Genomic DNA, 22,605 nt, shown 5'->3' on the forward strand with positions numbered 1-22,605 from the left:
GGTCTGCTGTAATGGAGCAGTCTCCAGAACAACGATTATGGACCTCGGGCACCCCTAAGGAGTGGTCTTAAGCCCCCACACTATTTAACATATTTATGAACGCCATTGCAAATATTGAATTTCCGGAAGGAACACAACAAGAGGGATATGCAGATGATAATACAAGCTCCCACCTTGGGAAAATTAAACAGTCCAATGAACTCCTTGGAAGGAAATGTGTTGAACTCGGCTTCACTCTCTCCACAAACAAGACGAAGGCATACTCCCGTCACAAGCGGAGAGAAAATGAAGAACTACAAATTAATGGTGTAACACTTGAATGGGTTGACCACTATCGGTACCTTGGCGTCACTGTCGGCTCTAACAAGGGGAAGAAAGAGGAGCTCAACCAACTCATAGGAACATGCAAAAGTCGACTCAGGGCACTGAAAGCAATGACCTGGAGCCTCTACTGCTGTGCTTAAAATTATTTACTTAGTCTATGTCCACTCCGTCGTAGACTATGTTGCACCAGTTTTGTGCACTTATTCCCAAAGCGATATGAAAATACTTGAAAGCATACAAAATGAAGCCATGATAATCGTTATAATAGTGGCTTTAGGCATTGTATGTACTAGCTCTATCTATTATTCCAACTAACTTTGTAAAATCTCTTGTATGTATGTACCTTACCTAAATAAACATTTATTTATTTATTTATTTATTTATTTATTTATTTATTTATTTATTTATTTATTTATTGGAGTCCCAAGAACTGCCAAAACATCTAATCTACGAGAGGAGTTGTCCCTCCCCAGTGTTAAAAGCAGAATTCAGACCAATCGGCTAAGCTTGCTGAATGCTAAGCTTGCAATTAAGATAGCCAGAGATCCCATTTACAATGATATTGCCAAGAAAAAACTAAGTTCTGGGCTACTTTCTGGGGGGGGGGGGGGGACAGCAGAAGCAAAAAATGGCATCACAGATTAAGGTGCTGCTACCTCGAAGAGCTTCACCTGCTTGAGCAAGCCCGTGAGCTCCTGCCTGTAGAGAGGTTACCTCCCTGGGAGGATGACTCATGCAAGATCATCGTCAATGATATGGCAACGAAAAAGTCTAACATGAAAGCTCAAGAAATGAGGCACAGTTATCTGGAGGAAATCAATAAAGAAGCCGGAAATGAGTTAGATCAAATCTACACTGATGGGTCATCTAACCCTGTCAACGGCAGGGCTGGTGCAGCATACACTGTAATTAGGAATAAAGCCTTACAACGCAAAAATGAAGGAAAAGCCCGTATTGAGAACTATGCCTCTTCAACACAAGCGGAGCTAACTGCCATTATTATGGCGTTAAGATTCCTTGAACGAAACACTAATGGCGCAGTTACCTGCACTGATTCTAGAGCAACGCTACAAAGCCCTACTAAAAATCAGGCAGAAAATCTTGTGATAGTCGCTGAGATCAAGAGAGCGGTAAGAGTACTAACCAATCAAGGAAGAATCATCTAATTTCTGTGAATCCCCTCCCATGTTGGAATCTGTGGAAATGAACGAGCAGATGTGCTGGCTGCTGAAGGTGCTGAAGGAGACCACATTGAATACTTCATACCCAAGACCCCTCTACAAATTAGAGGTATCATCAGGCAATATCGCTGTGACAAGGTTACTGAGGAAAGGAGGAAAGAAGAACAAATCAGTGAATCTGTACGATGGTACAAACAATGTGGTTGCAGCTGGCAATCCCAATCATTATGGAAGAAGAGGAGGTGGCCACGGGAGAGAATCATTAATAGCAAGAATTCGTCTTGGATACAATATCCATGGAGATTCGGAATAGAAACAACAGTTGAGCAGAGGAGTATAGCAGAATCTATGGTGAGAATGATGTATACCGCCTTGACAACTACCTGAAAGAGTGTGGACATCTAAGAGTCATTAGAAATATGTGTAGAATAATAAACCCCACATTGTTTCAGTTTCGAAAACACTATTTGTCAAATATAGATACCGTTCTTAAAAGATTTCCCCATTTTGCACCCGTAAGATAACGTAAGATCACAGTCTCAGTGATCATCTACAAGACATTCCTCCCGCGTCGCCCACCAAGGCGTCGTAAGGTCTCGCTAAGTCCCTCTCACCTGTAATTAAGGGCAATATGCTTCGCACTAATTACCCTGTAGTTGACGGTTTCACCGCCCAATAAAAAGTGGGCTCGAACTGGTGTCCTCCAGTAACGCTGTACGGTGAACTGCCTGGTCAAACCACCCCAGAAAATTGACGAAGTTAAAATAGGGATTGAAAATTGGATATTAATATTGGCAATGGAAGTGGTTAATTAATAAACATGATGTAAATTGGATAAAAAGGCTGTAATAAATTAAAAGAAGTTAAAAAATAGTGAGAGAAATGGTTTATTAAGGTTGGCGATGGAAATAAATACGTTAATAGTTTAGAAGACTCAAACTGGCAATGAAAATGGGAAATACAAAAATGCTATGGAAATTGGATGAAAATTGATAGTGGAAATTGGTGAACATCAGCAACAAAAGCAGAAATGACTGAAGGCGAAGGCAACAAAACTAAAAAGACAAAAAACAGGAAACTGAAATATCAAACGAAAGTTGACGCTGAGAAACAAGAGTCACTAGTGAGAGAGATCAATTGCCACAACCGAAAATAAATGAATCAGAGAACACAAAATTGGCCAGTCTTAAATGTTTTTGTTAAATTACAAGTTGCTACTGGACTTCTCAGACGTATATTAACCCCTCTGAGAGGCGCAATATACAATATACTTCGCTGTATACACACTTGAGAGTTTACAGCAGTCTTGGACGTTGACCGGGACTAACGTATACCTGCTGGATAGTTAGTAAACTAGTGAGGCGGCCTTAATGACCCTCCAGAGGCTGACAGTCTTTATCCCCAACACAAGAACAAAACAGAAGCAATCATTTTCCTAGCAAGTGGTGAGAGGAGGAGCAACAGTCCGGAGACACTGCAGGTGTTGAGACAATGTAGAGAGACTACACACGCAAATGTCAATAACGTGTTATAAACTTTAGCATATCATGGCGCATATGGGTTAAGGCGCGCTTCTCAGGTTACCCAAGATGCTGGTTCCATCCTCCAACCTGCTCCAAGTCTTCCTCGACATAAACAGCTTCGGTGCAAAGAGGTCGTCAAGGTGTGGGAGAGGAGGTGAGGCTTTCCATGATGATAGTGAGGCAGGTGCAACCCTTCCTCCGTATAGACAGTACGTTTTAATACTAAATATAATAAGTACATTTCTGACTGTCTGCATAGTACATAAATACACTTAATTGTACCCTTACATTAACCTCCCCATATATTCTCCTAATTTCGTGTTTATACACTCAAAATTTTTAGGTTTTAAAGTTTTATAACTTGTAAAGTAAAGTATTTTTTAAGTTTTCGTGTTCAATTATATATACACAAAGTATTAAATAAAGAATTTCTTTTTCAGTTTTTGTAATCATTAGAGATTTTATAAAAAATTTGAAAATATCCTAAGTTACTTTATAATTTATTGAAAGACTATAGTTTTGTTTTTTAGTTTTATAATATTGTAATATTAATATAGCTATAGGTTAAGTACTAATTATAATTAAGAAGCAATAAATGCTATTTACATGCTTGTCTTCCTACACTAACAAAGTCGTCTGGGGTCGTGGTTTTCTATACAGCTTTTCAGGTAAACTCTAATATTCACAATATTTTAGTGAAATGCTGGCGATTAAGTGTATTTATGTACTATGCCGATAGTAGGAATGTACTTATTACATTTAGTATTAAAACGTACTGTCTATTCGGAGGATGGGCTGGGCAGGTGATGATAGTAAGGGAGCTGAGGAAGTTAAATTATCACGACAGCTGAGGAAGCAAATCTATCAAATGAGCAAAATTTAGAGACTTGAGGAAGCTAAACCAGCACGGCAGCTAAGGCAGGTAAGTCATTACTGAGAAAGTTATATGTAGCAATATTAGCAGTCAACAATCACCTTGACAAACCTAATTTGACAAACGACTCACTGTAAGGGATCAGTAAGAGGACGGTTACAACTTAAGGGGGGGCATCAGCGCCAAATATGCCAATTTGTTCCATTTCAATCAAACTTTTTTGGCGAGTTGTATATGAAAAGGGCTTCGTCTGGTCCAAGTCTCAGCATCATAGCATAAATAGGAAGGAAGATTTTTTTTTCAACGAATTTTACACATTTTCAACTCGAAATTACAACCACAAGTTTCAAATGAAATCCTTTCTATGACACTTTTCTATCACATTAGCATATAATAAAAGGATCTGTATAGCGGATTTTTTTTAAATATGTTTAGTTTTACTAATTCAAATAGTCAAAGTTCCATAAAAAATTATGCAAATATATCATGGTTTATTACTATTATAAAATCAATAAATGAACTTAGGAAAAAATGCTTCTTACAGATTTGTAGAGACATAAACTCTACATATAAGTGTAAGCTTCATGTTAATTGAATAAAAAATGAAAGAGTTATAGGAACGTTTATATTACTTGAAAATAAATAAGTAAAAAATAAAGTCTAGAGTGCTGCCATCTGTGGCTGAGGTTGACATCAACCAATTTCCTGGCCCCCTCACAGATAGGCTTACGTGCAGTCAGGTGTATAAGTTTCATGCAAATCGTCCGATAAACAAATAAGAAAAAATGAAAAAAAAATCAATTCATTTTTTAACTTTTTTTTTTTGTTAAAACTAATTATTAAATATTTTTATTATATGCTATTGTGACAGCTGAGTGATGTATTACTGTACACAGGACCGCCTCTACCATGAATCAATAGGTTTCCTCTATTGTTCATAACTCACACACAGGGCTACTGCAGTGATCATTATTTATTATCACTCCATTATCACTATTACCAGGGTTGGAAATTGCCTTATAACCGTCTTTTAAGTAAACTGACCCGTAACGTAGCGGATACTAAACAAAATCTTTTTCAATTACCCAAATACAACTCTGGAAAGGGTTAGTAAGAATAGAGTAGGAGAGGATAGTACTCCGGGAGAGGGTTACATTTTACTGTGCAGAGACAGTAGTGAGGACTGTGTGTGGGGGGAACAGGGCGAAAACTGGAGATCAGATTTGGAGAACACAAGAAAGCATGTAGAATTATGGCTGGTAACAGTGATGTAGCTAACCATAGTTGGGGAAAAGATCACAATATTGATTTAGAGAAATGTGAAATAATCTATAAAAGTAATAATATTAGAACTAGAAAGGCAGTGGAAGGGGTTTTAATAAATACTCTGAATACTTTCGTTGATAACAAAAGCTTTACTTCGGAGGATAGCTTTACTAGGAAAATGATTCTGAGTGAAATAAAATTGGATCTCAATAGATGGATGAATGTAAGTAGTCCCATTTGCTGCGTTCCTTGGGGCATGGAGAGGATTACGATGGATAGCATCCAGATGAACACCTGTATTAATAACTCCCAGAATAGCAGGATTCCGGAAAGGACACCTGACCATAATTCCATAGAAGACATTACCGCAGGTACAGCAGTAGTCGGGACTAGTGTTGACCTGGTCAGGAGGTCAAGAAGGATAAGAGGACTGGACCCAGGATAGCAGCCTCATTAGACGTAGAGATGTAAGTCTCGTCCTACCCATACACTCAGACCTTGACAAAACACTTAGGAGAGTGTGAAAGAGTTGGTGTAAATTCCTTACATATATTCCACATATGCACTAGTGAGTTTTATCCTAATTATCTATAGTGAAGACCTGTCTGTTAAAATTTATTTTCAAATTTGACATTTTTTTGTGCATTGTCTAGGATATATTTGTTCAGAGGGTTATCTTTGTATTGGCAATAATGTATTCCAAAAAAAATAATGGGCTGATGAAATTGGCAACCAGAAAGCCTAGCCAACGACCGCCGATGCGGGAGAGGGGGTGGGGCATTGACCCAACAAATCAAGGAAAGGTATGTAGCCATATGTAGGTCATAGTGCTTATCTCAGGGCTGGACCCTGTGCTCACCTGTGGGACGGTACTGTTGACCTGTACACCACACTACTCACCTGCAGGAGGCCTCCACAGAGCCCACGAGGACCACAGGACTCACCTGGTCTATGCAGGAGAGTGTAGGGTTCTCAGCGCAGTAGTGGAGGGCAGTCTTGCCGGTCCTGTCCCTCTCCTGTACGCTGGCTGGCTGGGTGGGGTGGACACAAGACAAGAAAGAACCGTTAGTCTACCGGACACATTCACATGTTTGTCAGGGTTATCTTATGTAAATACAATGAAGCCATCCTTCTCTCACAACAGAAGCACAATAAACACAATGTCACACGCCTATATGCATACATGCTTGGGAATTAATATACTAACCGATTTAACTACCTAGCCCTTCGCTTAACCAATTCCAGTACCTGGTCTCTCTGGCCTACCCGGTTCCAGTACCTGGTCTCTCTGGCCTACCCGGTTCCAGTACCTGGTCTCTCTGGCCTACCCGGTTCCAGTACCTGGTCTCTCTGGCCTACCCGGTTCCAGTACCTGGTCTCTCTGGCCTACCCGGTTCCAGTACCTGGTCTCTCTGGCCTACCCGGTTCCAGTACCTGGTCTCTCTGGCCTACCCGGTTCCAGTACCTGGTCTCTCTGGCCTACCCGGTTCCAGTACCTGGTCTCTCTGGCCTACCCGGTTCCAGTACCTGGTCTCTCTGGCCTACCCGGTTCCAGTACCTGGTCTCTCTGGCCTACCCGGTTCCAGTACCTGGTCTCTCTGGCCTACCCGGTTCCAGTACCTGGTCTCTCTGGCCTACCCGGTTCCAGTACCTGGTCTCTCTGGCCTACCCGGTTCCAGTACCTGGTCTCTCTGGCCTACCCGGTTCCAGTACCTGGTCTCTCTGGCCTACCCGGTTCCAGTACCTGGTCTCTCTGGCCTACCCGGTTCCAGTACCTGGTCTCTCTGGCCTACCCGGTTCCAGTACCTGGTCTCTCTGGCCTACCCGGTTCCAGTACTTGGTCTCTCTGGCCTACCCGGTTCCAGTACCTGGTCTCTCTGGCCTACCCGGTTCCAGTACTTGGTCTCTCTGGCCTACCCGGTTCCAGTACCTGGTCTCTCTGGCCTACCCGGTTCCAGTACCTGGTCTCTCTGGCCTACCCGGTTCCAGTACCTGGTCTCTCTGGCCTACCCGGTTCCAGTACCTGGTCCGTGACCTAATCGGTTACAATACCTGGCACCTGGTCTAACTGTCTCCAGGTGCACCTAACCATTTCAGGTCCACCAAAAACATGACTGGACTAATAACACAGTGTTCTTTAGACATAAAGTTAGTGCATATGGTGATGTTCTTCACCACATGTTATGAAGGCTTCGTGTCAGCCAGACTCCGTGTATATGTGTCACGTCCACCGTGTATGTGTGGCAGGTGTTTACGTACGACGCATCTCCCATAATGGTTACCGCCCTTGTGAGCCCCGCTGAGGCTGGACCCTGAAGACCTCGAGGAGTCTCCAGGCTGGTCAGGGCTCACCTCCCTCCCGCTCTCTGTAAAGTGTTTACATCTTTTGAATCAAATATATTGATCCTTTTCTAATGATTTTCGTCTTACAGATCTGTAGAGTAACCTTGATGGATCTTAGTTCTTAGCCCCCGTGTTAGTTGTTTAGTTTCAAACTGCTTCTTCACTTCACTATTAACATTTGTGTAGTAATGTGTGACCTTCCGTAGTGTGTTGGGGTTAGTCTGGGCACTCTGCCCTCACTGCTCTGTTCAGCCCTCTTATTTCTCGCATCCAGGTACTTTGGAGAAATGTAGTCACCACACCTGCACTTCTGATGTTTTTCACTTCAAATTACCTGCTATACCCTTCATGTGTGTGTGTGTGTGTGTGTACTCACCTATATGTACTCACCTATTTGTGCTTGCGGGGGTTGAGCTTTGGCTCTTTGGTCCCGCCTCTCAACTGTCAATCAACTGGTGTACAGGTTCCTGAGCCTACTGGGCTCTATCATATCTACATTTAAAACTGTGTATGGAGTCAGCCTCCACCACATCACTGCCTAATGCATTCCACCCGTTAACTACTCTGACACTGAAAAAGTTATTTCTAACGTCCCTGTGGCTCATGTGGGTACTCAGTTTCCACCTGTGTCCCCTTGTTCGCGTACCACCAGTGTTGAATAGTTTATCCTTGTCTACCCGATCGATTCCCCTGAGGATTTTGTAGGTAGAGATCATGTCTCCCCTTACTCTTCTGTCTTCCAGTGTCGTAAGGTGCATTTCCCGCAGCCTTTCCTCGTAACTCATGCCTCTTAGTTCTGGAACTAGTCTAGTAGCATACCTTTGGACTTTTTCCAGCTTCGTCTTGTGCTTGACAAGGTACGGCTCCATGCTGGGGCCGCATACTCCAGGATTGGTCTTACATATGTGGTGTACAAGATTCTGAATGATTGTATGTGTGTGCGCGCGCGCGCGTGTTCCTCCGGCCTAGCATGTATGGCACGTACAAATCGCAGCGAGCGTGTGTGCTTGTCTCCTAAACATGAACGTTATGCTAATGTATGATACAGCCAGCCTTGACCTGCAGGCCAGAGGGCCAGAGGGGGCAGCACAGGTGGAGGATGATGGATGATGGTGGCGCAGGATGGAGATGTTTGAGATGTTCCAGGGTAATGATGCTGGTCATGATGTAGAGGGATGGGACCCCCGCCACCCCTCACCCTTCCCGTGGTGGCTGAGGGCGGCCATGATGGTGATAACGACCGAAATATACAATATTCTCATATATGAAAGCAATATATACTAAATAATATAATTAAATAAGGTCTACCGGCAGCGCAAGTTTGCTTTCGGCGACAAAAATATTATCAGCTGATTTGTGCAATGGCTGCCTGCTTGGTGACGTCACATCCTCCACGATGCCACACTTCCAGCACCACTTGCGTAAACACATCACTGTGTCCGGCCGCTGTTACATCGCTACCACCACTTCTTCTTGGAGGTACAATGTTCATTTTTCTACATGACAGATCGAAGCTACGATATACATTGTCATTGAGGTTGTCTCAGTCCCGCTCCATCTCTGTCCAAAATATTGTGGCAACACTGTTTTTTTCCTTTGATTGTGGCAATGCTTTCGCAGGCAGTTTAACCTTGCTTGGTGTATAGTCAGGTGTGATGGTGTACAGTCAGGTGTGATGGTGTGCTGTATAGTCAGGAACAATAGTGTTTAACTCAAGTAAATGTAAGGTAATGTGAGGAGGGAGCAGGAGGCCAGACACAAGGTCACAAATGTGAGAAGAAATCCTCCATGAAACGTACTGAGAAGAATTGTGGCTGTTGATATCACAGGAGCCAGCCTGTCGGAGCCCACAACACAAGATATCACAGGAGCCAGCCTGCCGGAGCCCACATCAAAAGATGGGTGATGGTGGTGTGTGTTGGTGGTGGGTGGTGGTTGTGGATGGTGGTGGTGGTGGTGGATAGAGGTGGTGGTGGTGATGGATGGTAGTGGTGGGTGATGGTAGTGGTAGTTGTGGGTGGTGGTGGTGGGTGATGGTGGTGGTGGGTGGTGGTAGTGGCAGTGGTGGTAGTTGTGGGTGGTGGTGGTGGTGGGTGGTGGTGGTAGTTGTGGGTGGTGGTAGTTGTTGGTGGTGGTGGTTGGTAGTGGTGGTGGTGGTGGTAGGTGGTGGTGGTGGGCGGTGGTGGTGGTGGTGGTTGTGGTGTTGGTGGTAGTTGTGGGTGGTGGGGGTAGTTGTGGGTGGTGGTGGTGGTGGTAGTTGTGGGTGGTGGTGGTAGTGGGGGTAGTGGGGGTAGGTAGTGATGGGGTAGGTAGTGGTGGTGGTGGTGGTCTAAAACCCCTAGTTATGGGATAGGTTAAGGAAAATTGGGTTATGGTAGTTGTATATTTTGACTAAGTCACTTAACCCTTTCTGACAAATATGTTATAAAATGGAGGTCTGATCCAGGTATATAAGGTTAGGTTAAGGATGGTTAAGTTTAACCGATGTAGAGAAAACTCCCATTATTAAGACATCTACCATTAACCCCCAGGTAATAGAGGTTAGGTTGGGGATGGTTATATTGAAAAAAAAAACATTGCTAAGAATATGATGCAATATTGAACCATGTATCGGAGGTAAGGTCCGGGGCGGTTGGGTTGATGCATAAACAACACTTTCCTCCCATAAATATAATAAAGTTGAAGTTAGATAAGGGGAGGGTAGGTCCAGGATGGCTGAGTTGATGTGTAAAAACAAAACACTTACCCAACAATATAACTACAATATTGAATATAAATCCAAGTTTAATAGGCGAGGGGTAGTTAGGTTCATTTCCAAAAACATCACATTTTTATGAATATTGATACAATTTTCAACACAGATCCAAGCAGGTTAGGCACAGTGCGGTTAGGTTCATATCCAAAACTTCTCTTTTCTAGGAATTTAGATACAATATTCAACGAAGCTGCAAGACCTCTGCAGGTTAGGCACGGAGCAGTTAGCTTCACATCCAAAAACATCACTTTTGTGAGTATATGTCGTATCATAGGTTAGGCCCGAGGTGGTTGACTTGTGGTAATATGAGGAAAATACCTAGTAACAACTTCTAATACTAATATATTAACAAAATTAGTTATAATCCAGGGTGGAATGGAGGCTGGAAGTATACGTTGAGAGCTCTAACAGTTGACTTGTGCTCTGGCTGTGATGTGTATAGCCACATTTAGTAGAATTTCGTGGAGTTTTCGTTTGATATAATTAGGATAAATTTGGTGGAATTGATACAAATTGTGGTAATTTGGATGAAATTACCTAATGTTGTGTAAGGATAGGTTAGGCTAGGTCTGGTTTGGTAGGATTAATGATAGAAACTAATCTGGAAATTGGAAATCACCACCATCACCACCTACCACCATCACCACCACCACCTACTACCATCACCACCCACCACCACCATCACAACCACCACCTACTACCATCACCACCCACCACCACCCCCTACCACCACCCACCACCACCACCATCACCCACCACCACCACCCATCACCACCACCACCCACCACCACCATCACCCACCATCACCATCACCCCAGCCACCAACACCCCAACCACCACCCACCACCACCACCACCACCCACCACCACCATCATCATCCACCACCACCACCCACCACCAAGATGGAGAGGTAATTAGGGATAAGAGGAAAGGTATTAGATTGGGGATGGGAATACCTTGCGGCCCCAGCATGGAGCCCGTACCTTGTCAAGCACAAGACGAAGCTGGGAAAATTTCAGACGTATGCCACTAAGCTAGTCCCAGAAGTAAGAGGCATGAGTTACAAGGATAGGCTGCGTGAACTGCACTTCACGTCGCTGGAAGACAGAAGAGCTCGGGGAGACATGATCACCACATTCAAAATTCTCAGAGGAATTAACAGGGTAGACAAGTATGGATTATTTAACACTGGTGGAACACGCACAAGGGGACACAGGTGGAAGCTGAGTACCCAAATGAGCCAAAGAGACAGTAGAAAAAAAGTCAGTGTCAGAGTAGTTAGTAAATTGAATGCATTAGGCAGTGATGTGGTGGAGGCTGACTCCATACACAGTTTCAAATGTAGATATGATAGAGCCCAGTAGGCTCAGGAACCTGTACACCAGTTGATTGACAGTTGAGAGGCGGGACCAAAGAGCCAAAGCTCAACCCCTGCAAGCACAACTAGGTGAGTACCTGACGGACAGGAATCAATGGTGGTTTCCTTTGTTTATGCAATCAAATTTTAATTAAAACTTTGTTTTATTTATTTAAATAAATATTTAACGAACAAAACTTTATTGTTTATGTTCAGGCTACATATGAGAGTAAGTGGTGCGGGGTGGAAGGTGATGGTCCACGGGGCTGTCCTGGGACCATTGCTCTTTCTAATTGTTGTAAAGGACCTCTCTGAGGGAGTGAGCTCATACGTGTTCATGTTAGCAAATGATGTAAAGTTGATGAAGAGAGCAAGTAGTGAAGAGGACTGTAAGATGCTGTCACAACACCTCCACCAACGCGAGGAGAGAGCTCACTAACGCCTGCAGCCTCACAACACCTCCACCAACGCGAGGAGAGAGCTCACTAACGCCTGCAGCCTCACAACACCTCCACCAACGCGAGGAGAGAGCTCACTAACGCCTGCAGCCTCACAACACCTCCACCAACGCGAGGAGAGAGCTCACTAACGCCTGCAGCCTCACAACACCTCCACCAACGCGAGGAGAGAGCTCACTAACGCCTGCAGCCTCACAACACCTCCACCAACGCGAGGAGAGAGCTCACTAACGCCTGCAGCCTCACAACACCTCCACCAACGCGAGGAGAGAGCTCACTAACGCCTGCAGCCTCACAACACCTCCACCAACGCGAGGAGAGAGCTCACTAACGCCTGCAGCCTCACAACACCTCCACCAACGCGAGGAGAGAGCTCACTAACGCCTGCAGCCTCACAACACAAGCAAGTGTAGCGGGTAAGATAACGGACCAATAATTAACTACACCGTAAGGGCAAGACAATTACTGTACAAGAAGCAATAAGAGAACTAGACCCAGGAGAAGACATAGACCCAACACTAACACCACAATCTCCAGTGAACAAGATAACATCAGCAGCATATGGGAAGTTAACAAACATAACAACATCGTTTAAGATTCTACAGACGGAGGCCTTCAAGTACATTTACACTACCTATGTGAGACCATTACTTGAGAATGCAGCAATGGAAAGGAACCCACACCTTAAGAAGCACAAAACGGAGCTTGAAAAAATTGAGAGGAATACAACTAGAGCAGCACGAGAATTGAGAGAACAGATTGAGGAAAAGCATAACATTTCAGGCAAGAAGAAACAGAGGGAACATGATCAGTACATACAAGGTTTTGAAGGGAATAGACAAAGTGAACAGGGGAAGCCTATTTAAAGTAAAAGGAGATAGGACAAGAGGACACGAGTGGAAGCTTGACACGCAGACCAGTGGAAGCTTGACACGCAGACGAGTGGAAGCTTGACACGCAGACGAGTGGAAGCTTGACACGCAGACGAGTGGAAGCTTGACACGCAGACGAGTGGAAGCTTGACACGCAGACGAGTGGAAGCTTGACACGCAGACGAGTGGAAGCTTGACACGCAGACGAGTGGAAGCTTGACACGCAGACGAGTGGAAGCTTGACACGCAGACGAGTGGAAGCTTGACACGCAGACGAGTGGAAGCTTGACACGCAGACGAGTGGAAGCTTGACACGCAGACGAGTGGTAGACGTGTAAGGACGCCATCAGCCAGCGTACCCCAGGATGGCAAGCATAAGGTATTCGAGGAACACATTCTTGAAGCACATTTCATATGCAACTTTAAGAAAAACTTCCGCGTCACCCCGTCAATACTGTCCCAGCTTATTGCTTTCTTAGTGTGTGAACGTGTACCTGGGCTGGCATTCCTCAGCAGGTGGGCCCTGTGTGTTGTAGCTGGTGTGGTGGTGGGGCAGCAGGTGGGCCCTGTGTGTTGTAGCTGGTGTGCTGGTGGGGCAGCAGGTGGGCCCTGTGTGTTGTAGCTGGTGTGGTGGTGGGGCAGCAGGTGGGCCCTGTGTGTTGTAGCTGGTGTGCTCGGGTGGTGGTGGGGCAGCAGGTGGGCCCTGTGTGTTGTAGCTGGTGTGCTCGGGTGGTGCACATCATGGCGGCCGCTACTTATATACTAAGTCAAACAGGGTGACCCAGCGGTATATAATACCAGCCCTCACCCTAAATACCAACCTTAAATCATTATAGCTAGGTGCCCAATTAAACTAAACACCTTTAACAAGCTAATCACCACAATCGCTCCTCATTGCCTAATGTTCCCTTGTTTTCTACTTAAAAATATAATGCTTGATAGAAAACATATATACGTACAAATCGAAATCACAATAGTGATATATATATATATATATATATATATATATATATATATATATATATATATATATATATATATATATATATATATATATATATATATATATATATATATATATATATATGTGTGTGTATATCACGAAAATAAACACGTGATTAAGAATGTGACAATGGCAGACCACGGAGGAAAAATGAAACAGGAAATTTCCTTAAGTACTTTCGTATATTAAATACATCTTCAGAAGGTCCAAAGGACCTTCATATACCTTAATATACGAAAGTACTTAAGGAAATTTCCTGTTTCATTTTTCCTCCGTGGTCTGACATTGTCATATATATATATATATATATATATATATATATATATATATATATATATATATAAATATATATATATATATATATATATATATATATATATATATATATATATATATATATATATATACATATATATATATATATATATATATATATATATATATATATATATATATATATATATATATATATTAGTATATTTTGGTAGCAGTCTTTCCTGTAGACATATATTATTAAATATGACCGAAAAAGTAAGATTAATAATTCTAACACGAATTTTCTCAATCTTTCGTACATTACGCTTCACTGTTGGAGGTAAATCAAAAATCACTTCTCCAAAATTCATTTTTATTTCTAGTCTGACGCGACACGGGCGCGTTTCGTAAAACTTATTACATTTTCAAAGACTTCACAAATACACAACTGATTAGAACTTGCGTTTCCCTGATTTTATATCTACATTTGAGTGAGGTGGGAAGGGTGATGTGGCATTACATTTGAGTGAGGTGGGAAGGGTGATGTGGCATTAACACAAGACAGAACACTAGGGGATATTAATAGGGTATTAAAAGTATCAACACAAGACAGAACAGAAACAATGGGTATTGAATAGAAGTGTTTGTAGAAAGCCTATTGGTCCATATTTCTTGATGCTTCTATATTGGAGCGGAGTCTTGAGGTGGGTAGAATATAGTTGTGCAATAATTGGCTGTTGATTGCTGGTGTTGACTTCTTGATGTGTAGTGCCTCGCAAACGTCAAGCCGCCTGCTATCGCTGTATCTATCGATGATTTCTCTGTTGTTTACTAGGATTTCTCTGGCGATGGTTTGGTTATGGGAAGAGATTATATGTTCCTTAATGGAGCCCTGTTGTTTATGCATCGTTAAACGCCTAGAAAGAGATGTTGTTGTCTTGCCTATATACTGGGTTTTTTGGAGCTTACAGTCCCCAAGTGGGCATTTGAAGGCATAGACGACGTTAGTCTCTTTTAAAGCGTTCTGTTTTGTGTCTGGAGAGTTTCTCATGAGTAGGCTGGCCGTTTTTCTGGTTTTATAGTAAATCGTCAGTTGTATCCTCTGATTTTTGTCTGTAGGGATAACGTTTCTATTAACAATATCTTTCAGGACCCTTTCCTCTGTTTTATGAGCTGTGGAAAAGAAGTTCCTGTAAAATAGTCTAATAGGGGGTATAGGTGTTGTGTTAGTTGTCTCTTCGGAGGTTGCATGGCTTTTCACTTTCCTTCTTATGATGTCTTCGATGAAACCATTGGAGAAGCCGTTATTGACTAGGACCTGCCTTACCCTACAGAGTTCTTCGTCGACTTGCTTCCATTCTGAGCTGTGGCTGAGAGCACGGTCGACGTATGCGTTAACAACACTCCTCTTGTACCTGTCAGGGCAGTCGCTGTTGGCATTTAGGCACATTCCTATGTTTGTTTCCTTTGTGTAGACTGCAGTGTGGAAACCTCCGCCCTTTTCCATGACTGTTACATCTAGAAAAGGCAGCTTCCCATCCTTTTCCGTCTCGTAAGTGAAACGCAGCACGGAACTCTGCTCAAATGCCTCCTTCAGCTCCTGCAGATGTCTGACATCAGGTACCTGTGTAAAAATGTCGTCAACATACCTGCAGTATATGGCCGGTTTCAAGTTCATGTCGACTAAGACTTTTTGCTCGATGGTACCCATGTAGAAGTTTGCAAACAGGACACCTAGGGGAGAACCCATGGCGACCCCATCTACTTGCTTATACATGTGCCCATCCGGGCTCAAAAAGGGTGCCTCTTTAGTACAAGCTTGGAGTAGTTTCCTCAGAATACTTTCTGGCATGTCAAGAGGAGTACAGGCTGGATCACGATACACTCTGTCGGCTATCATTCCGATTGTCTCGTCCACAGGTACGTTGGTAAACAGCGATTCTACGTCCAACGAGGCTCTTATCCCTGTGGCCCGTGCGCCCCGCAGTAAGTCCACAAATTCCTTTGGAGACTTCAGGCTGAAGGCGCAAGGAACATAAGGAGTCAGCAGGCCGTTGAGTCGCTTCGCCAGTCTGTACATGGGTGTGGGTATCTGGCTAATGATTGGCCGAAGTGGGTTTCCAGGCTTGTGCGTCTTGACATTTCCATACGCATATCCAGGTTTATATTCCCCAATGATCTTTGGCAGGTGGAGTCCGGATTTCTTGGCGTTCACAGTTTCGATCAGTTTGTTGACCTTTGCTTTTAATTCGGCTGTAGTGTCCTTCGTTACCCTTTGGAACTTAGTTTGGTCAGAGAGTATGATGTTCATTTTCGCCAGATATTCGTCTTTTTTAAGAATGACATATATTGGCGACTTGTCACCTCTCCTGACAACTATCTCCTTGTTCTCACGAAGGCTTTTAGCTGCCGCTTTAAGCTCGGGGGACAGTATGGTGCTTCTGTAGTTGCCTCGATTCTTTCCTCCTTCTGCAATAAGTTCTGCTTGTAAGGTATCTTTGGTAGTGACCTTCTGGTAGTGAAAGAAGGTCACTACCAAAGATACCTTACAAGCAGAACTTATTGCAGAAGGAGGAAAGAATCGAGGCAACTACAGAAGCACCATACTGTCCCCCGAGCTTAAAGCGGCAGCTAAAAGCCTTCGTGAGAACAAGGAGATAGTTGTCAGGAGAGGTGACAAGTCGCCAATATATGTCATTCTTAAAAAAGACGAATATCTGGCGAAAATGAACATCATACTCTCTGACCAAACTAAGTTCCAAAGGGTAACGAAGGACACTACAGCCGAATTAAAAGCAAAGGTCAACAAACTGATCGAAACTGTGAACGCCAAGAAATCCGGACTCCACCTGCCAAAGATCATTGGGGAATATAAACCTGGATATGCGTATGGAAATGTCAAGACGCACAAGCCTGGAAACCCACTTCGGCCAATCATTAGCCAGATACCCACACCCACGTACAGACTGGCGAAGCGACTCAACGGCCTGCTGACTCCTTATGTTCCTTGCGCCTTCAGCCTGAAGTCTCCAAAGGAATTTGTGGACTTACTGCGGGGCGCACGGGCCACAGGGATAAGAGCCTCGTTGGACGTAGAATCGCTGTTTACCAACGTACCTGTGGACGAGACAATCGGAATGATAGCCGACAGAGTGTATCGTGATCCAGCCTGTACTCCTCTTGACATGCCAGAAAGTATTCTGAGGAAACTACTCCAAGCTTGTACTAAAGAGGCACCCTTTTTGAGCCCGGATGGGCACATGTATAAGCAAGTAGATGGGGTCGCCATGGGTTCTCCCCTAGGTGTCCTGTTTGCAAACTTCTACATGGGTACCATCGAGCAAAAAGTCTTAGTCGACATGAACTTGAAACCGGCCATATACTGCAGGTATGTTGACGACATTTTTACACAGGTACCTGATGTCAGACATCTGCAGGAGCTGAAGGAGGCATTTGAGCAGAGTTCCGTGCTGCGTTTCACTTACGAGACGGAAAAGGATGGGAAGCTGCCTTTTCTAGATGTAACAGTCATGGAAAAGGGCGGAGGTTTCCACACTGCAGTCTACACAAAGGAAACAAACATAGGAATGTGCCTAAATGCCAACAGCGACTGCCCTGACAGGTACAAGAGGAGTGTTGTTAACGCATACGTCGACCGTGCTCTCAGCCACAGCTCAGAATGGAAGCAAGTCGACGAAGAACTCTGTAGGGTAAGGCAGGTCCTAGTCAATAACGGCTTCTCCAATGGTTTCATCGAAGACATCATAAGAAGGAAAGTGAAAAGCCATGCAACCTCCGAAGAGACAACTAACACAACACCTATACCCCCTATTAGACTATTTTACAGGAACTTCTTTTCCACAGCTCATAAAACAGAGGAAAGGGTCCTGAAAGATATTGTTAATAGAAACGTTATCCCTACAGACAAAAATCAGAGGATACAACTGACGATTTACTATAAAACCAGAAAAACGGCCAGCCTACTCATGAGAAACTCTCCAGACACAAAACAGAACGCTTTAAAAGAGACTAACGTCGTCTATGCCTTCAAATGCCCACTTGGGGACTGTAAGCTCCAAAAAAACCAGTATATAGGCAAGACAACAACATCTCTTTCTAGGCGTTTAACGATGCATAAACAACAGGGCTCCATTAAGGAACATATAATCTCTTCCCATAACCAAACCATCGCCAGAGAAATCCTAGTAAACAACACAGAAATCATCGATAGATACAGCGATAGCAGGCGGCTTGACGTTTGCGAGGCACTACACATCAAGAAGTCAACACCAGCAATCAACAGCCAATTATTGCACAACTATATTCTACCCACCTCAAGACTCCGCTCCAATATAGAAGCATCAAGAAATATGGACCAATAGGCTTTCTACAAACACTTCTATTCAATACCCATTGTTTCTGTTCTGTCTTGTGTTGATACTTTTAATACCCTATTAATATCCCCTAGTGTTCTGTCTTGTGTTAATGCCACATCACCCTTCCCACCTCACTCAAATGTAATGCCACATCACCCTTCCCACCTCACTCAAATGTAGATATAAAATCAGGGAAACGCAAGTTCTAATCAGTTGTGTATTTGTGAAGTCTTTGAAAATGTAATAAGTTTTACGAAACGCGCCCGTGTCGCGTCAGACTAGAAATAAAAATGAATTTTGGAGAAGTGGTTTTTTGATTTACCTCCAACAGTGAAGCGTAATGTACGAAAGATTGAGAAAATTCGTGTTAGAATTATTAATCTTACTTTTTCGGTCATATTTAATAATATATATATATATATATATATATATGTCGTACCTAGTAGCCAGAACGCACTTCTCAGCCTACTATGCAAGGCCAGATTTGCCTAATAAGCCAAGTTTTCACGAATTTATAGTTTTTCGACTACCTAACCTACCTAACCTAACCTAACATAACTTTTTCGGCTACCTAACCTAACCTAACCTATAAAGATAGGTTAGGTTAGGTTAGGTAGGGTTGGTTAGGTTCGGTCATATATCTACCTTAATTTTAACTCCAATAAAAAAAAATTGACCTCATACATAATGACGTGGGTAGCTTTATCTTTTCATAAGAAAAAAATTAGAGAAAATATATTAATTCAGGAAAACTTGGCTTATTAGGCAAATCTGGCCTTGCATAGTAGGCTGAGAAGTGCGTTCTGGCTACTAGGTACGACATATATATATATATATATACATACATATATATATATATATATATATATATATATATATATATATATATATATATATATATATATATATATATATATATATATATATATCACCAGCTTGCCCTGATTCTTACCAGGGGTTCAAGTCAACCCAGTGTCAAGATTACGCGTAGCTACCAGAGTGCTGTGTGTGACGTTAACCACTGCTTGGTATGTAGCAAGATCAAGATACAAACAAAGAAGATTCACCACTCGAAGAAGGCGGGCAGACCTCACATCGACACCAGCAAGACCTGCAATCAGGACAAGGTGGAAGATTTTGCACGTGTGCTCGAAAAAGCTCTCCCTGGCTCGGCCGGGGTCAACACCTGCGAAAGATGGGAGCACTTCAGAGACGCTGTGTTCATCGCTGCCATGTCCACCTTCGGCAAGAAAACCAGCTGGTCGGCAGACTGGTTCGAGGCTCACTCGCAAAAAATGACACCAGTCATCGCAGAGAAGAGAAACGCCTTAGCAACCTGCAAAGCCTGCCCAAGTCAGGGTAACTTGTAGATCCTTCGAGCCTTCCGCTGCAAAGTGCAGCAGAGCGCCAGGCGATGTGCCAACAACTATTGGCTCCAGCTCTGCTCCCAGATACACACTGCAGCGGATACAGGCAATGTAAAGGGGATGTATGACGGCATCAAGCAGGCCCTAGACCCAATCCAGAAGAAGACCACACCCTCTGAAATCTGCCAGGATCAGAGGGTGATTCAGGATCAGACACTGCAGCTGAAGCGCTGGGTCGAGCACTTCTCTGAGCTATACGCCAGGGACAATGTGGTCACCGAAGACGCCCTGAGCGCCATTGAGTGTCTGCCTGTATTAATGGAGCTCGACAGCGAACCGACCGTGGAAGAACTCAGCGATGCCCTAGACTCCCTTGCTTCTGGTAAAGCTCCTGGCAAAGATGGCATTCTTGCTGAGACCTTGAAGTGCTGCAGAGGTAGCCTGCTCATGGAGCTGCATGAAATTATCTGCCTCTGCTGGGATGAAGGAGAGGTGCCACAGGACATGAGGGGGCACCAACATCGTCACACTGTACAAGAATAAAGGTGTCAGGGGCGACTGCAACAATTACCGCAGCATCTCCCTCCTCAGTATTGTCGGAAAGCTGTTTGCTCGAGTCACAATGAAGAGGCTCCAACAACTTGCAGAGATATTCTACCCAGAATCACAGTGCGGATTTCGAGCTAACAGGTCCACCATCGACATGGTCTTTTTCCTCAGACAACTGCAGGAGAAATGCAGGAAACAGAAGCAGCCACTCTTTGTAGCCTTCATAGATCTGACGAAGTCCTTCGACCTCGTCAGCAGGGATGGCCTGTTCAAGATCCTCCCCAGGATCGGATGTCCACCCAGGCTCCTCAGCATTGTCAGATCCTTCCACAAGAACATGAAGGGGCACCTTGGTCTTTGACGGCTTAACATCAGATGCCTTCGACATCCGAAGTGGAGTAAAGCAGGGCTGGGTCCTGGCTCCAACCGAATTCAGGATTTTCTTCACAGTTATACTGCAGCACGCCTTTGGATCTACCACGGAAGGCATCTACCTCCAGACCAGGTCGGATGGAAAGCTCTTTAACCTCGCCAGGCTGAGAGCCAAGACGAAGGTTCGGCTGAGGTGTCTGCACGACTTCCTTTTTGCTGACGATGTAGCAGTCACTGCCCACTCAGCCGAAGACCTCCAACGGCTCATAACCCACTTCAGCGAGGCCCTATCAGGCTTTCGGACTTACCGTCAGCCTGAGGAAAATGCAGGTCATTGGATAAGGAGTGAACTCCCCACCTGATATCGGTATCTTCGATTACAAACTGGAAGTCGTTCACGACTTCGTGTACCTGGGCTCCACAATCTCTGACTCCCTCGCACTCGACACGGAGCTAAACAAACGAATTAGTAAGTCTTATAGTAGAATTAGTAAATGTTTCCAGACCCCCAAATGTTTCCTGACCCCCAATGTTTCCAGACCCCCAAATGTTTCCTGATCCCCAAATGTTTCAGACCCACAAATGTCTCCAGACCCCCAAATGTTTCTTGACCCCCAAATGTTTCCTGACTTCAAATGTTTTCAGACCCCAAATGTTTCCTAACCCCAAATGTTTCCAGACCCCCAAATGTTTCCTGACCCCCAAATGTTTTCTGACCCCCAAATGTTTCCTGACCCCCAAATGTTTCCTGACCCCCAAATGTTTCCTGACCCCAAATGTTTCCAGACCCCAAGTGTTTCCAGACCCCAAATGTTTCCAGACCCCCAAATGTTTCCAGACCCCCAAATGTTTCCAGACCCCCAAATGTTTCCAGACCCCCAAATGTTTCCAGACCCCTAAATGTTTCCAGACCCCCAAATGTTTCCAGACCTCCAAATGTTTCCAGACCCCAAATGTTTCCAGACCCCCAAATGTTTCCAGACCCCCAAATGTTTCCAGACCCCAAATGTTTCCAGACCCCCAAATGTTTCCAGACCCCCAAATGTTTCCAGACCCCAAATGTTTCCAGACCCCCAAATGTTTCCAGACCCCCAAATGTTTCCAGACCCCAAATGTTTCCAGACCCCCAAATGTTTCCAGACCCCCAAATGTTTCCAGACCCCAAATGTTTCCAGACCCCCAAATGTTTCCAGACCTCCAAATGTTTCCAGACCCCCAAATGTTTCCAGACCCCAAATGTTTCCAGACCCCCAAATGTTTCCAGACCCCCAAATGTTTCCAGACCCCAAATGTTTCCAGACCCCCAAATGTTTCCAGACCCCCAAATGTTTCCAGACCCCAAATGTTTCCAGACCCCCAAATGTTTCCAGACCCCCAAATGTTTCCAGACCCCAAATGAGATGATCGACTCTGTGACAAAAGGTCAGCAAGGCATTATAAAAGGAAAGTTGTGCCTGACAAACTTGAATGAGTTCTATGAGAGAGTTACTAAAATAAGAGAGGAAAATGAAGGCTGCGTAAACTGTATTTTTCTCGACTGTGAAAAAGCATTTGGCACTGTTCCGCATGAGAGACTGATGAACAAGTTGGAGAAGCAGGCTGGGATAACTGGGAAAACACTGAACTGGGTAAGGGAGTATCTCAAGGACAGAAAGCAAAGAGTCAGAGTGAAGGTTTCAAGTTGAAGGAATGTAACAAGTGGAGGTCCCACAAGGCTCTGTCCCCGCTCT

At 44.0% G+C, this 22,605-nt stretch overlaps 1 protein-coding gene across 3 annotated transcripts in view; it reads right to left on the bottom strand.

The window, feature by feature from the left end:
- LOC123763913 (uncharacterized) overlaps nt 1–22,605 on the bottom strand; it is a 144,361-nt gene that overhangs the window by 94,095 nt on the left and 27,661 nt on the right. For all 3 annotated transcript variants that reach the window (XM_069330176.1, XM_069330178.1, XM_069330175.1), the window contains exon 3: nt 6,113–6,199. In XM_069330176.1, the coding sequence (XP_069186277.1) occupies nt 6,113–6,199 (87 nt within the window). The remainder of the gene's footprint in view (nt 1–6,112; nt 6,200–22,605) is intronic.

This window comes from Procambarus clarkii, chromosome 23, assembly GCF_040958095.1.
Source record: "Procambarus clarkii isolate CNS0578487 chromosome 23, FALCON_Pclarkii_2.0, whole genome shotgun sequence".
Taxonomy (NCBI): Eukaryota; Metazoa; Arthropoda; class Malacostraca; order Decapoda; family Cambaridae; genus Procambarus; species Procambarus clarkii.